General features: G+C 39.4%; 1 protein-coding gene and 1 long non-coding RNA gene across 5 annotated transcripts in view; one reads left to right on the top strand and one right to left on the bottom strand.

Annotated features, from left to right (window-relative positions):
- The first annotated feature begins 5,139 nt into the window (after window positions 1–5,139).
- Window positions 5,140–10,938, top strand: LOC309841447. The gene is made up of 2 exons (XR_014299138.1): window positions 5,140–5,270; window positions 10,436–10,938. It is a non-coding gene; the product is annotated as an uncharacterized lncRNA (long non-coding RNA).
- FOLH1 (folate hydrolase 1) overlaps window positions 10,497–15,378 on the bottom strand; it is a 68,204-nt gene continuing 63,322 nt past the window's right edge. For 2 of the 4 annotated variants that reach the window (XM_082684394.1, XM_082684393.1), the window contains 2 exons: window positions 13,030–13,122; window positions 10,497–11,421 (listed from right to left, as the gene is read on the bottom strand). In XM_082684394.1, coding sequence (XP_082540520.1) covers window positions 11,232–11,421; window positions 13,030–13,122 — 283 coding nt within the window. In that variant the 3' untranslated portion in view covers window positions 10,497–11,231. Of the gene's footprint in view, window positions 11,422–13,029; window positions 13,182–15,378 lie in introns of all 4 variants that reach the window. The other 2 variants (XR_014299134.1, XM_082684395.1) reach the window with 2 other exon arrangements.

The raw sequence follows: 15,378 nt of genomic DNA on the forward strand, positions 1-15,378 counted from the left end.
TTATGGTTTGGAAGACAATATAGGAAACATGACAATTCCTTTCATTTTGATTGACAGATATAGTGCAATTCCTACAGAAATTTCAGCAGGATGTTTGTAGATGCAGACAAGCTGATATTAAAATTTACATGTAAAGGCAAAGAAGCTCGAAGAATTAACAATTTTTGGAAATGAAGAATAAGGTTAGAATCATATTTTCTAATTTTATTTTTTTCCATACTTTCTAATTTTTAAAATGACTATAAAGCTATGGTAATCAAGACAGTGTAGTGTTGGTAAAGAGACACACATTGATCACTGGAACAGAATAGAGCCCATAAGTTGACTTGACATCCATATGAATAGTTGATTTTTGATTAAAGGTGTAAAATCAATTCAATGGAGAAAGGTTTTTGCAACAGTTGGGCATACCCTCCAACTAAACTTCACTCCTTATGCAAAAATTAATTCAATATGAGTCAGAGATATAAATGTAAAATGTAAAATTATTTCAAAAACTTTTAGAAGATATTGATTAAAAATTCTTGTGACTCTGATTTGTACAAAGATTTCTTAGCTACAACACCAAAATCATGAATCATAATAATAAATGCTAACTGAACATCATCAAAATGAAAGACATCTGCTCTTTAAACAGATAATATTTAGACTGTGAAAAGACAGCCACCAGATTAAAAGAAGATATTAGTAAATCACATACCTGATAAAGGATTTCTGTCTAAAACCTGTTAAAAATTTTCAAATGTGGATAAACAGACGACAAACCAATTAAAAATATAGGCAAAAAATTCAACAGACACTTCACCTCAGAAAATATACAACAGGCAAGTAAGCCTAAGAAAAGACGCTAAACCCCATTAGTCATTAAGGAATGCAAATTAAAACCACAATGAGATCCAACTACATACCCAATAGAATAGCTAACATTAAAATCAAACCAAAACAACAAAACAGACGACGCCAAACATCGGTAAGGATATGGAGGAACAACTTCACTACTGGAATCTGGACCTTACCAGTAAGTGTGGCCCGAAGATAGAGAGAAACCTCAGCCCCACTCTGAGACAGTGCTTGTTCTGTTCTCACGGTCCCTGTATTGTTCATCCTCTGAAGGGACAGTCAGGCTAGTTCTTATGACCTCTCACTCTCCTGAATCGTGAAGGTTTTGATGCTGGCTCAGAGACATACCATCTATTTGCTAAAATCTAGTTTATATTAATACTCTGCACTGAATGGGGAGGCCCTGTCCTTGCCACAGTCCTCTGACAGTGTCCCTATATGCACCTATATTCAGTAGAACCATAAGGTCTGACAGAATCATTCTGATGTCCTTCTCCTTCTTCAGTCCAGATCCCAGTACAGAAGTCTAGAAGGTTTCTGCCCATGTTCCAGGGCTGTGTTCTTCCTCTTCAGGTTCACCACATGAGATGAGCTGATAATCTAAATATCACAGAATGAGAAATGGGGGCTGCTGTTCTTACCTGAGATCTAGCAATAAGAATGTAAGATCCTCAGGTTGAGGGGAGGAGGCAAAAGGTGAAGGTTCTTAAACTGCTCGGTCGTATTCTTGTGGCATGACTTCATTTCAAATAGTTGTATTGAAGGTTCTCCAGTCTTGATTGATCCCATAAACATATGAAAAGAGCATGTCTAATTGGACAGGAGATATTTGGGATTATGTAAAAATCCCAAGAGAGAAAGAGAAAAGTAATGTCCAGGTAAAGAAGTAGAAAGGAGAGTGAGACAAGAGAAGCATCAGGACCAGAGAGGAACTTCGGGAAAGCAGTACAAAAAGAGAAATGTAGTTTGAGCCAAAAAAGCTTCTGGGGGTGCTGAGGGCAGGTTCAGAGAAAAAAGTTCAAACAGTGCCTGCACAAAGTAAATTGCCCTTACTTTATGTGAATGCACCCATGAATCTGGGAGGAAGATAATCCTTGGGGAACAGCAGCCAAGTTGTAGAGAATATGGGACGCTGACAGAGGAGGTGACAGGCAACGTGTCTCGTATGTTTCAAAGTTACTCTCAGGTGGACTAAGATTCCATTTCATGGAATTGGCACAAAACTGCTGTTTGTTAAGGCCCAAAGGGGACAACACAGCTGAGAGTAATATGGCATCATAGTTAAGAAGTCCCAGCCCCATTGCTCACCAGCTCAGATATGTTGAGACGCCTGTTTCTTCATTTGCAAAACAAAGTATCTGTCTCACAGGGGGACACTGGACCAGGGTCTTGCACTACTTTTCACCATTACTGGTGTTATGTGTATAAACAGAATGACGATAAAGGAGAGAGGGAGCACACTTGCGAGAAGGGCAAAAAAAGAGGGATGAAAAAAAAAGTATAGAAACAAGCAGCGAGTGGTAAAAACCCAGCAAGAGATGCAGAGAAAACCCATATCTGAGCAGTGATTGGTAAAAGAGCCAGGAAAAACCCTCAAAGGTTTTTAACACTTTAAAATTGGTAAGGGAAAAATGATGCTGGGAAATGGACACCCTGGATATAGTCCAGGGTAGAGATCTTCTCCGTTTCTCACACTCAGGGTTCTAGGACCCCATGGTCATGTCCACCCTCCAGGGTCATGTCCCACAGTAGTAACAGATCTCAACTATCACTTCCTGCAGCTCCCTGACCTGGCTAAAAGGTCAGCAGAGAAGGGCCAAAGTTCTCAACTAAGGAGCTGGTCTGTAGACAGTCTGACCTCCTTTCATTCAGTTCTCAGTCTGTAGGCGGGACATGATGCCAGCTTTGGACTCCCACAACCTCTGTAAATCACTCCCTCATGCTCTTGAACCTTTCCAGAGGTTTTAATAAGAGCTTCTCAGAGCCACAGAGGGTCTCAGCTGCCTTGAGACATGGGTGAGATCAGGAACTGCCGTTAGGTTCATAACGGAGCCACAAAGGGATGGGAGAATTGAGGGGGTGTGTGAGGTCTCCAGGCATGGCGAAGCATGAGAAGTGAACTCATGAGTTCTGGGAACTCTTCAAACACCCAGCAAAGCACACATCCAAGACTCAACTTTGTGTGTTTATGAAGCCATAGCCTCTCAGGTGTCCCCAGACATGGCTCCCTTAGACTAGGGAGGACTCAATCGAGAATGTTCCCATTCTAGCTTTGAGAGCAAGCAGCCAACTGGCACACAGAACAGAGCTCCTTATAGCTCTCCCCCACTCCTTGTTCTCTGGGAGACAAGCCCCTGGCAGCGTGAGAATAATATTCCTAAGCAGGACACTAATCACACACTCCCAGGCCCCATCCTTGTTTTCCTGAAAATAGGCATTTAAGCAGCCTTTTGGGGTCAGAGGTTCTAGGTAGGGCACTCCTCTTGTTTGTTCCTCAGAAGGTGGTAACAGCCTCTCAGAGACAGAGAACAAGAAGAAGAACAACAAAAATAAATGGGATGAATTTCCTCCTTTACCCCAACTGATTGATACAAATCAAAACCACGAAAGAGAACAGTAACCACCTGTAACGTTCCTCTCAAAGCCCCTAAGTGAAACCTTTCTTCAGTATTCGCCTCTGCTCAGCCCAGCCCTATTTCAAACCAGCTTCTCATAATACCAAAGGGCAGAAAACAATGAGAGGGAAGGGAAGGGGACAGGTTCGGGGAAAGAAAGAAGAAGGAAAGAAAGAAAGAAAGAAAGAAAGAAAGAAAGAAAGAAAGAAAGAAAGAAAGAAAGAAAGAAAGAAAGGAAAAGAAGAAAGAAAAGAAGAAAGAAAAAGAAAGAAAGAAAGAAAGAAAGAAAGAAAGAAAGAAAGAAAGAAAAGAAGAAAGAAAAAGAAAGAAAGAAAGAAAGAAAGAAAGAAAGAAAGAAAGAAAGAAAGAAAGAAAGAAAGAAAGAAAGATAGATCAATCCTGGATCTCACTCAGGCTTGAAAAACAGGACCACTTTTTATGGCTATGTTTCTCCAGACACAAGAGCTCCTCAAAAATTACACGACTTTTGGGGCGCCTGGGTGACTCAGTCGGTAAGCATCTGACTCTTAGGTTTGGCTATGGTTATGATCTCAGGGTCCTGACATCGACAGCTGCACTCAGGGCAGAGTCTTCTTGAGGTTCTCTCTCTCCCTCTCCCCTGCTCTCTTTCTCTCTAAAATAAAATATTTCTAAAAAATTACAAAGTTTTCGGGAGGGATAAGAATATCTGCTTTCTTCTCCCCTCTTCTTGTGTGCACGTGCTTGCTCACAGGTGCTCAGACGTCGTCAACAGGATACAGACATTGCTGTGATTAGGGCTAAGGAAATACATCTCAAATTATTATTTATTCTATGGAAGTTTTGCTAATCCTTTATTTTCCCAAGAAGCACTCAAAAGCGCACCTGGTTTCACAGCGAGGAGCTCTCTCTCTTCTCTCTCTCTCTTCCCATCGGTCTGTCTCTCAATACATATGAAAGCAACCTTACCAGTCAATTCCAATTTTTTGGCTGATTTTCTTAATAACATTATCTTTCATTGAATCACAAAATTGAAAAAAAAAAAAAGGTAACCAAAAGCATTAGCAAAAATTAACAATATGATTGAGAAAAACTTTCTATATTATGGGTTACAATGATTTAATGAAACATCCTTTCATTATGTAGCATTTTATAAGCATATTACAAGCAGCAAAAATATGCGTGCACAGTTGTGTTGGGAGAGTGGAGGAAAACGGCTGTCCCTATGGCGTTCACAGACCTTTGCATGAAGAGCACAAATCCTCTTTCAATGACAGAAGTGAAACTCAGAACCTGCCAAGGAGCTCTGGAGGCATGTCTCCAGGCACAGAAGGGGGTTCTCCAGTTCCACTTCTGTGAAGGCTTTCTGGATAACCTGTCACCATCAAGGGGATCAGGGGTTAGTGTTGTGTGTTCCACATGAATATGCTGATTGAAGCTGGTCCCACCTCCAAGGAGAGGGCAGAGATAAGGCTGGCACTTTGAATAAAGCCTCCAGGAAAACTACAAGGGAAGAAAAGCAACAGTAACCAGAAGCAAGGCAATCTTGTTTTACACACTTCACTTTGCTCACCTTCCAGTTGCTGCTTCTCCTCAGGGACCTTCCCTCCCTGGCCTGTTTCTGTCAGCCCCCACCACCCAGAACTGATGTTCTGGATCTCTACCTAGACTGTCTAGCAAATGAATTGCTCCAGAAAGGGGAGGATTTGAGTGGGAGAGGACAAAAGAAGCTTCCCTTCCCAGCTGTGCCATGTTTCCATCCTGAGAAAGGACCCTTGTCAGAGATTAGCCTCCAGACTGCATTCACCTAAGAAGAGCGTCTGAATCACTGGCAAGGTTTGTTAGAGCACAGACCACTGGGCCTCCATTACAGAGATCCTTGATCAGTAGCTCTGGGGTGCAGCTGGAGGGTTTGCCCATCTAAGAAGCTCTAAGACGCTGGGGCTGGTCCTAATGCCTGGACCATCCTCTGAGAACCTCTGTCTTAGGCCACTGTTTGTGAACAATGATGCTTTTAAGTTGTACTCTGGAAAGCATGTGGATGGAAGTTCAGGTTGCAGACTTGCTGCTGTGGCTTTCTGTGACATGTGGTGGGAGAAGGGAGTGGTGGGAAATGCAGGTCCTCTGTCCCCGCAGCCCCAGTGCCTTGGGAGGGGGGTCAGGATGGCTCTGATGCAGCACCCTTGGCAAAGGCATTCTGCACTTTCTTAAAATATTAACATTAATTGACCAGAGAACCCAGAAACTCCACTCCTAGGTGTACCCAAGAGAACTGAAAAACATATGTCTGTACAAAGACCTGAACTCAAATATTTATAATAGCATTATTTTTGACAGTTAAAAATGGGAGCCCTCAGATTAACAATAGCTCTTCATAATGTGATTCTGCAAAAACAAAACAACAACAACAAAATAACCTAAAACAAAATAAAAAAATACTGTAAAAAATTATTTTGGCTGGTTTTACAGAAATGATTCTGTTGATAATATGTACATATTTAGTCACATTTTCTATTTTATGAATAACATATGCCCTTATTAAAAACTGGTAATACAAAAAAGAACCAGCCCTGGTAAAATATTTATCACCTGAAATCTATTCCTAGCTGCTAACAGTTGAATATACTGAATAAGTGTATAATTTTTATATAACAGCAAATGATTTAGCTTACATCTGACCATAGCTCCAGTCACTTCCATTTTTGCTTTTTTTTTTTTTTAAAGATTTTTATTTATTTATTTGACAGAGATCACTAGTAGGCAGAAAGACAGGAAGGGAAACAGGCTCCCTGATGAGCAGAAAGCCCGATATGGGGCTTGATCCCAGGACGCTGGGATCATGACCTGAGCCGAAGGCAGAGGCTTTAACCCACTGAGCCACCCAGGTGCCCCCAATTTTTGCTTTTTTTAAATGTCATTCTTTTTATCTGTTAAGCAACGGACTCACTGGGAAACTGAATCACATTTCAGTTTTCCACTACAATTCACTCTTCATCTTGCAAATAATACTATAAGGAAATACTCAGTTCTGAAAGGTTTTTGTGGTCAAATAAAGCACTTATTTCTGAAAATAATTATAATAATGAGCAAAAGGGGAATGAGTACCCATACGATCCCAACAAAAAGTAATCATGTATCTAGAGTCTCTCTCCTAATAAAGCAGGTGTAGGGATGGAAATATATTTTTGGAAACAAATGATATAAGTTTAAGAGAATATAGATTTGAGCTGAGAGTAAGAATTTCCATGCAGCTGAATGTCCAGTGCGTGGATACAACAGTCCTCATTTTTAGCTGGAGGAGTTCCTTACCTGGCTTATGGCACTTTTTTTCTTAAGAGTTCTCTCTCACGACCCATTCTGGCTGTATTTTCCTGGAGTTACTGACAAATCCCCATGTCCTCCCTTTCAGGTCTCTCTGTACGATGCTGTTCCTCATGGAGACATGGAAGAATCTCCAGCTCTGATTGCTTCTCTCCTTAAATTCACGTAATCCTGCCAGGACATTGGGTTACTCAGAATATAACCCTATCTTTTTTAAATTTATTTTTTATTTATTTTCAGCATAACAGTATTCATTATTTTTGCACCACACCCAGTGCTCCATGCAATCCATGCCCTCTATAATACCCACCACCTGGTACCCCGACCTCCAACCCCCACCCCTTCAAAACCCTCAGATTGTTTTTCAGAGTCCATAGTCTCTCATGGTTCACCTCCCCTTCCAATTTCCCCCACCTCCCTTCTCCTGTCTATCTCCCCATGTCCTCCATGCTATTTGTTATGCTCCACAAATAAGTGAATCCATATGATAATTGACTCTCTCTGCTTGACTTACTTCACTCAGCATAATCTCTTCCAGTCCCGTCCATGTTGCTACAAAAGTTGGGTATTCATCCTTTCTGATGGAGGCATAATACTCCGTAGTTTATATGGACCACATCTTCCTTATCCATTAGTCCGTTGAAGGGCACCTTGGTTCTTTCCATAGTTTGGCAACCGTGGCCATTGCTGCTATAAACATTAGGGTACAGATGGCCCTTCTTTTCACTACATAACCCTATTTTTATCTCTTCGACCGAACCTCGCTGATTCTCTTTCTCACCACAGGTCAATCTGTTACACCTAGGGCTTAACCTTGTCAATTCCCAGAGCTCTCAGAACTTTATTTCTCCCTCCCTGCTCCTTCTCTGTACCAGGATCAAAATTCTTTTATCCAACCAATTTCTCCCACGTAATGAGTTCCTGATGAAGTGCACACCAAGAGCCTCCCTGACAAGTGAATTCCTGACTCCTCTCTTCCAACTCATATTTGGAAAGTAGTCCCGCTGGTGCTCAGGAGGTGGGTTTGGAGCGATATGGGCTGGACTGCAATCCATTATTTACCCCTGCTTCTGAGATCTGGGGCATCCTCTCTTCTCATGCCCACTCCCTGCTCCTCCTTTCCTCTTCCCTGCTTTACTGTTCTACAGAGTACTATCAGACTCTAATACATCATATATTTTACTTATTTAATGTGCACTATATGCCTTCCCTGAATTAGATTGCTGGTTGGATAACAAAGGGATACTGTTTGTCTTGTTTGCTACTGCATTTCCATTAACTAGAGTACACAAAATATAGATACAAATACATGTGACATAGCTGTCCCTCCCCCCCTGCTGGTACTCACAAGCAGTCTCTCTCTCTTTTAATAAAATGAACAACAAAAAATAAATAAGGGAAAGTGTTTCAATCAACACTTACTATGTTGAATCATCTACCAAAAAAATGTCTTGATACAATCTGTGACTGAATAATTGCATCACTTTAGTAAACATTTCTTGTGTCATCTTCATAATATTGTAATGCAAATAATGTGATTGAAATTCTGGTTTCTTAAATCACCCAGCTGGAGCTTGAATTATATCAGTGTATTGTTATTTTTAATCTTATATCCTTTGGAGTATGCATTGCTTTGTAATTTTGGCTGCCATGTGTTTTTAGAGTATTAACAAATCACTTAATTAAAACACACATCCACAAGATATCATGCACTAAACTTAAATTTATCATTATCTTCCTTTGTATAATGTGTTAATTATTATAGTGTTTTATTTTAAAATTATTTTAAATTTATTTAAAATTATTTTATTTTAAAATTATTCTCTAAATTGTAGACTTTTCAAGTTATTTAGTTATTCAGCTATTGAAAGTTGCATATTGCCTCTTGATGCGCTGAGAACATTTTAAGATCAAGGTGAATAATAAATAGGGGCCTAGAGAATGGGCTAAAACAAGTGCTGCAGAAGCACCCAGCAGTTAGGGAGGCCATAAGAACCTGGGTAGGTGAGGAGGACTGCAAACACATTTAGAGAAGGAACCCGGGTGCCTGGGTGGCTCAGCTGGTTAAATGTCTGCTTTGGGCTCTGGTCATGATCCCAGAGTCCTGGGATCTAGTTCTGCCCAAGGCTTCTTGCTCAGCAGGGAGCCTACTTCTCCCTCTGCCCCTCTCCTGCTTGTGCTCTCTCTCTCTGACATTTAAGACAAAAATAGATAAAGAACCAGAGCCCTGAGTGTGGTGGGAATAGTGCAGAGGAAGGACGTTCCAATCTGTAGTCCGCAGCTTGGCCCCTCTTCCCCCCCACTACACACACACATACACACCTGATAACACAGCAGGTGAGATTCCAGATTCCTTTCCTGGCTGCTGCAGAAAGGAGGTGCCAGGGCTAAAAGACCCAGCGGGGCCTTCCTTGGCTTCTGGTTCCAAAAGCACCACAGCAAATTCTCCTGATCTTGGTTTTGGTGCGGATGCTTCAAGGATTGTCCTGCTATACCTCCTGTCCCGAGTTTGAGATCCCTCTGCCCTAAACTGAGGGCTGACAGGACACGTGGAGATGACTGAGAAGCTGTTAGGGAGCTGGAACTATGGCTGAAGAGTCTGAGGACAGTTGGCAGTGTTTGAGGCTAGTGCACAAATAGCCCCAGTTTAACAAATAATGTTGATCTAGATCATTCTATTCTTACTGAATTCTTGTAGGATAACCTTCACTGTTTTCTCCTAGATATCTAATGGGACTGATAATGCTGCAGTTAATTTTTATTTGGCATGAAAACTTGACCCCCAAAAAGGATTTGAATTTATTAGTGAGAAAATTAATGTTTGGTTGTTTAATAAGAGCTTATTTCTCCAAACTATTTTGAAAATACAATAGGAAATAGTAGAATTTTTTTTTTTAAACAAAAGATTATGTGGCCTGAGTCACATTACTCCTATGTTTCTCAGGATTGGCTGTCCAGGATAGAGTGTCAAAATATTATTAAATATGTTTGTATTTTTTGTCTTTTTTATTTAGACACACAATTTCACTGTTTTCATTACTGCCTGCAGTGTCCCCATCCTCCAGTGCCCCCATCCCTCAGGGTCCTCGTTTTGCAGTGCCTCCATCCGGCAGTGCCCATGTCCTCCAGTGCCCGTGTCCTGCAGAGCCCGTGTCCTGCAGTGCCCCCATCCTGCAGGGGCCCCATCCTGCAGTGCCCCTGTCTTGCAGTGCAGGCTGCTGGGATAGCGCTTGCTTCTTGTAGTTCATGGTGGCCAGAACTCAGTAGCCAGGAGCTATTTCTAACACTGCTGTTTGGTGGTAGAGAGCCTCTAGAGGCAAGGCAGTTCCTCTGAATCAGCTTCCCACGGTGGCCTAGAGTCCAGGGTTCTGGGGAGTTTTTTTGCACTTTGCTAGCAAAGCACCACGGTGCCTTCTCTGCTGTTTAGTAAGGCCCATGGTGCAGGGAAAATCCTTCACTGGCCACTTCATCTCACTCCTAGGGATGGTGACTGCTCCTTGGACCTGCTATAAAGGTTCTTGTTACCTTTAACTAGATAGTATCTCATTACTGCAATGCTACTATGACTAATCATTCTCTATATTAACTTTCCCTGCTTATGTTGCCATATGGTTTCTCTGTCTTAACTGGACCCTGACTGATAAATGTTATGTTCATGCAAATGAATTGCTCCACATCAGTGACCTGAACTCCAGCCCCAAACACCTTCAAAGGTGAGTGAAAAAATCAAGTGTTAGAAAATAGATACACAGTATGATTTTATTTACAATTTAAAAACCAAACAACCCCCCCCCCCCACACACACACATAAAGAATATAGCCACGTGTGGAATAATGATAAATAACAGAAAAGGTTCATGTAAGATTCAAGAAAGTGAGTATCTCTGGCAGAAGAGGAAGGCACACTCAGTGGTAGATGGGACATTTAGAGATATGGGTAACATTCCTTCCCTTAATCTGGTTATTTGTGGGAGGCAGATCTACAAATCTTCATTTCTTTATTATTTTTTACTGTACATACATTACATATACCCTTTGGTAGAAATAGGATATTTGATATTTTAAGAAAAGTATTATCCTTTATAGCAGAGTGACTATGTTTACCAGCAGTGTGATTAGACTAGTGTAGCTCAACTAGTTGGTTAAGATAGTGATCTCTCAGCCCTGGGTGACCAATAGGGCCAATGCCAGTGCAGAATTAGCCTCGATTCCCTCTACTGCCACACAAGAGTTTTAATACAGCAGGTGTTTGCCTTAATTTTAACTCTTAGTTCAAATTCAGAATATCCTTCTATAATTATAGAATAAAAATTGTCCATCTTTCATTTTTGATTCATAGGGAGAAGAATGCTAGTATGTGTGTGTGTGTGTGTGTGTTAACTTTATATTTTAGTTTATTTTTTATAATATGCCTTTTATGATTCTTTCTGAGCGACAGACCACACCTAGTCAGTATGGGTTCTCTGAAGAACCACCTCAGGCCACTTCCCTCAGAGTCCCGGCTGCAGCCTGCACCGTAAAGGCTGCGATGGAGATTTGCCTCTTCACCTCTCCCCAGGCCTTGGATGGATCCACTCTGTTTTCAATATCAAACAGAGCATCATAAATCCCTGGGAATGATTCCCCTGCATACTTGTTGTGGCTGCTGGGAGCATAGATGACGTGCCTGTTGATAAAAACAGTTGGCTGTTTTCGGACAGTTGCTGTCCAAATGATACACACAAGAGAAAAACAGGAGCGCTCTACAAATCCTGGACTGCAGAATTCTAATCTCACGATTTGAACAAGTCACTTGTCAGCTAAACTGCCAAGTTTAATCATGTCCAAAGTCCAGTCTAGGAAGTATATGTTTTGACTTTATTATTTATTTATTTATTTTTTTAATGTTTTGACTTTAAACAGAGGACTTCACATTGTTCAGAGCAACAAAAATAGCATTAATAGTCTCAATAGCTTGTCACCTACTATAGATTGTGCTTGTGATTAAATGATTTGCCTATAACTTTTCTATTCCTTAAAAATAAATGCTAGAGGGGTTCCTGGGTGGCTGAGTCGGTTAAGCCTCTGATTCTTGGTTTCAGCTCAGGTCATGATCTCAGGGTCTTGGGGTCCAGTCCGTCATCAGGCTCCCTGCTCAGTGGGGCGTCTGCTCCTCTGCCTCTCTCTCTCTCTCCTTCTGTCCCTCCCCACTTGCACATGCACATGTATCCCCTCTCTCTCTCTAAAATACATAAATAAATCTTAAAAAAAAAAAACCTCTACAAAGTTGATACTAGCATTTCAAAGAGGAGGAAACTGAGATCTGAGAGATGAAGTGATTAGTCTCAATCTACATTGCAAGTAAGTACTGACTTTTCACTGTCCCACGTCACCCCCGGAAATGTAGCCCAGCGGTGATGATTAAAGTCCTATTTGTGACCTGCCTACCTACTACTGTGTTTTTTTTCTCTTTAAAAAAGGAGACACACTAACATGTGAGAATGCCTAGCTTAAAGCATGAATAATCATGAAAAACAGCTTTGAAAGTGTAACACGATCTGGGTAGAAGGTGATATTTTATTGAAAGACATATGTCAGTCATGTCAAAGCACACGAAGGGAAGGGTAAGTTCCCAAGCAAAGAGGTGAAGAAGGAAAGAAGCACACTTGTGCTGCCACTGGGAGACAGTCACCATGTCTGGTGATTCCCTTACTCCTAATTCTGATCCTTTGATAATTCATAAACAAAAAGACAGGGCCATTTCTCACTAGTCACTGATTGAATCTAATCTCCAATTCTTAGCAAGATCGATCTAATGTTCATCACTGATGTTTATCAGAAATATTTAGAATTGTCAAAAATTAGAAAAAAAATCTGCACATTAGGAGAATGAGTATGTAAATACACATTTTATACATTTTACATATATTTATTATGTCTTATGTGTATACATACATAAAGACAAATATATTTAAAATGAGAGGGGGCTAAAGTTATATAAACCAAATATAAACATGATTTTATAACTAACTGACGGAACTGTTTTTTTTTTTTATTTTCTACTTGTGACTTTGTTGATCTTCTAAGTTTCCTACAATGAACATATGTTCTTTTATAATCAGAAATAAACAATATATTAAAAAGTATGCAGCAATCACATTACATTATATGAATAATATTTCCTACATATATTTTGAAATTTCTATTTGCTTACAAGAAATCAACTATATTTTTTCCACAGTACAAAAAATAAGAAAGAAAATAATATAATCAAGTGTCATATTTATATCCTTACCTATAGAAAGGCCTGTCTGGTAATCCTAAAGGATCAATAAATGCTCGTTCCAAAAACATCAGTTGATCATTCATAATTCTCAATAATATTGGGCTAAACAACAAAACAAATACAGTTGTCACTTCTTGAGAAAACATGCACCACACTGCAAACTGAAAATTCACAACAATATTAAATATAATATGTCTTAAATCTCTATGATATGCAAATTAAGAACAATAGTCTAACAGTTACCTTTTTAAAACCTTATAGAATACTATTCTGCTGAGGCTTATAAAACCACATGAAGTTATAGTGGTTGAAAAGGACAACAGTAATTCTTATTTATTTTGAAATAATAATTAATTGGCAATAGTTTTTAAATATAAGCAAGATTTTTTTTATCTTAGGAATCCTAATAATCTACTCAAAGCAGTCATTCGATATTGAATGGGACAGTCTATTAATGGTTAGTAGGGTTCCTGGAAAATTATGCATATTTACCAAATGATAGCCAATGTTTTATTATTATTTTATTATTATTAAAGCCAAATGTCCTAGTATATCATAATTCATTCCTATAAGGCACTTTGCCAGAGAGAGGAAAGATCATAGTTTTTAAAGACAGAAAATCAACTTTATGGTGTTTGGAATCTCCTTAAGATTTATTGCTTATTGTTGATATTTTTTTAACCCACACAAAAATTTGAAAAGAACTGTAAAGTGCAAGGAAAAAAAATCCCATGTTCACTCCAGGATGACATAGTTATTATACTAATTGGTCTACTTTGAATTTTTCTCTATATTTCAAAGTGTTCACAATCTTAAATATTTTTGGTTTACTTCACATTTTATAGTAAATATCTTATATTTCCTTTATAGTCAACTCTTTCAATGCTTATGAAATGTTCAAATTAGTGGACATTTAATTTTTTAGTACTTTCTCTCCTCTTAGGTATTGATTGCTTTAAATTATTTGATATATTTTTAATAAACTTCCTATTTATTATTATTATTTTTTTATTTTTAAAGATTTTATTTATTTATTTGACACAGAGAAAGCACATCAGCAGAAGGAGAGGCAGAGGGAGGAGGAGAAACAGGCTCCCCTCTTAGCAGGGAGCCCCACCTGGGGCTTGAACCCAGGACCCTGAGATAATGACCTGAGCCAAAGGCAGATATTTAACTGACTGAGCCACCCAGGCATCTCTATTTATTTATTTGTTTGTTTGTTTATAGGAATAACATGAGCTGGCAGAGGGGTGGGGGAAGGACAGAGGGAGTAGGACAGAGAGAAGCCTAACATGGAGCCTGATGTGCGGCTCCATCTCACGACCCTGAGATCATGACCTGAGCTGAAGTCAAGAGTCATATGTTTAACCAAGTAAGCCACCCAGGAGTCCCTTGAATTGTTTGGTGTTATAATTTGTATCTTTCTCTCAGAAACTCTTTTTCCTTTCCAAACTTGAAATTCTTTCCTGAAGAAAAGTTCTGAGAAATGGAAATACAATGGCAAAGTCTAAGAACTCTGTAAATAGCTCTTGAAACTTTAACAGTATGTATTTATGCTTTTCAAAAAGGTTTTTTTTTTTCAAAAAGGTTTTTATTTTTTGTTTTTATTTATTTATTTTTTCCAAAAGGTTTTTAAAACAATTCACAACACTACCAGAAAAGAGCAAGAGCATCTGCTCCAGGACGCCGTCTGGTGCAATGGGTTCAACCAGGTTTTAAATCATTATTAAGCTGAAACAAAAATAGTTATTTTGAACATGGTATAACTTTTTTTTTACTTGTACTTTTTAATCAGTAGGGAATTTGAATGTTTTTTTTGTGTGTGTGTCTGTCTGTATAGGCAGTGTCTTCTTTTTGAGTTGTCTTGTCCATTGCCAACATTTTCAACTTTGTTCTTTTGTAGTTTCTTTTTTTAAAAAAAATATTTTATTTATTTATCTATTTGACAGACAGAGAGCACAAGTAGGCAGAGAGGCAGGCAGAGAGAGGGAAGCAGGCTTCCCACTGAGCAGAGAGCCCAATGCCAGGCACAGTCCCAGGACCCTGAAATCATGACCGGAGCTGAAGGCAGAGTCTTAACCCACTAAGCCACCCAGGTGCCCCTCTTTTGTATTTTCTTAACCAATTTTCAAAAAATATTTTTTATGATGTTCATATTACTCTCTTTCCATATTTGCTGGAAAAGAGGTTTCCCAGCCTTCTATCTTTGCTTTTGATGATTAACTTTCATATTCTGAACCATTTCAGCGTTTTCAAACCTGATTGCCTTTTCATTTCCCTGTTGCTTCTAAACTTAGAATTTCACTTCCAGGAAATTTCAACTTTTAATAAAGAATTTTTCTACAACCATTGCTTATG

The sequence above is a fragment of the Mustela nivalis genome, assembly GCF_964662115.1.
Source record: "Mustela nivalis genome assembly, chromosome: 9".
Classification (NCBI taxonomy): domain Eukaryota; kingdom Metazoa; phylum Chordata; class Mammalia; order Carnivora; family Mustelidae; genus Mustela; species Mustela nivalis.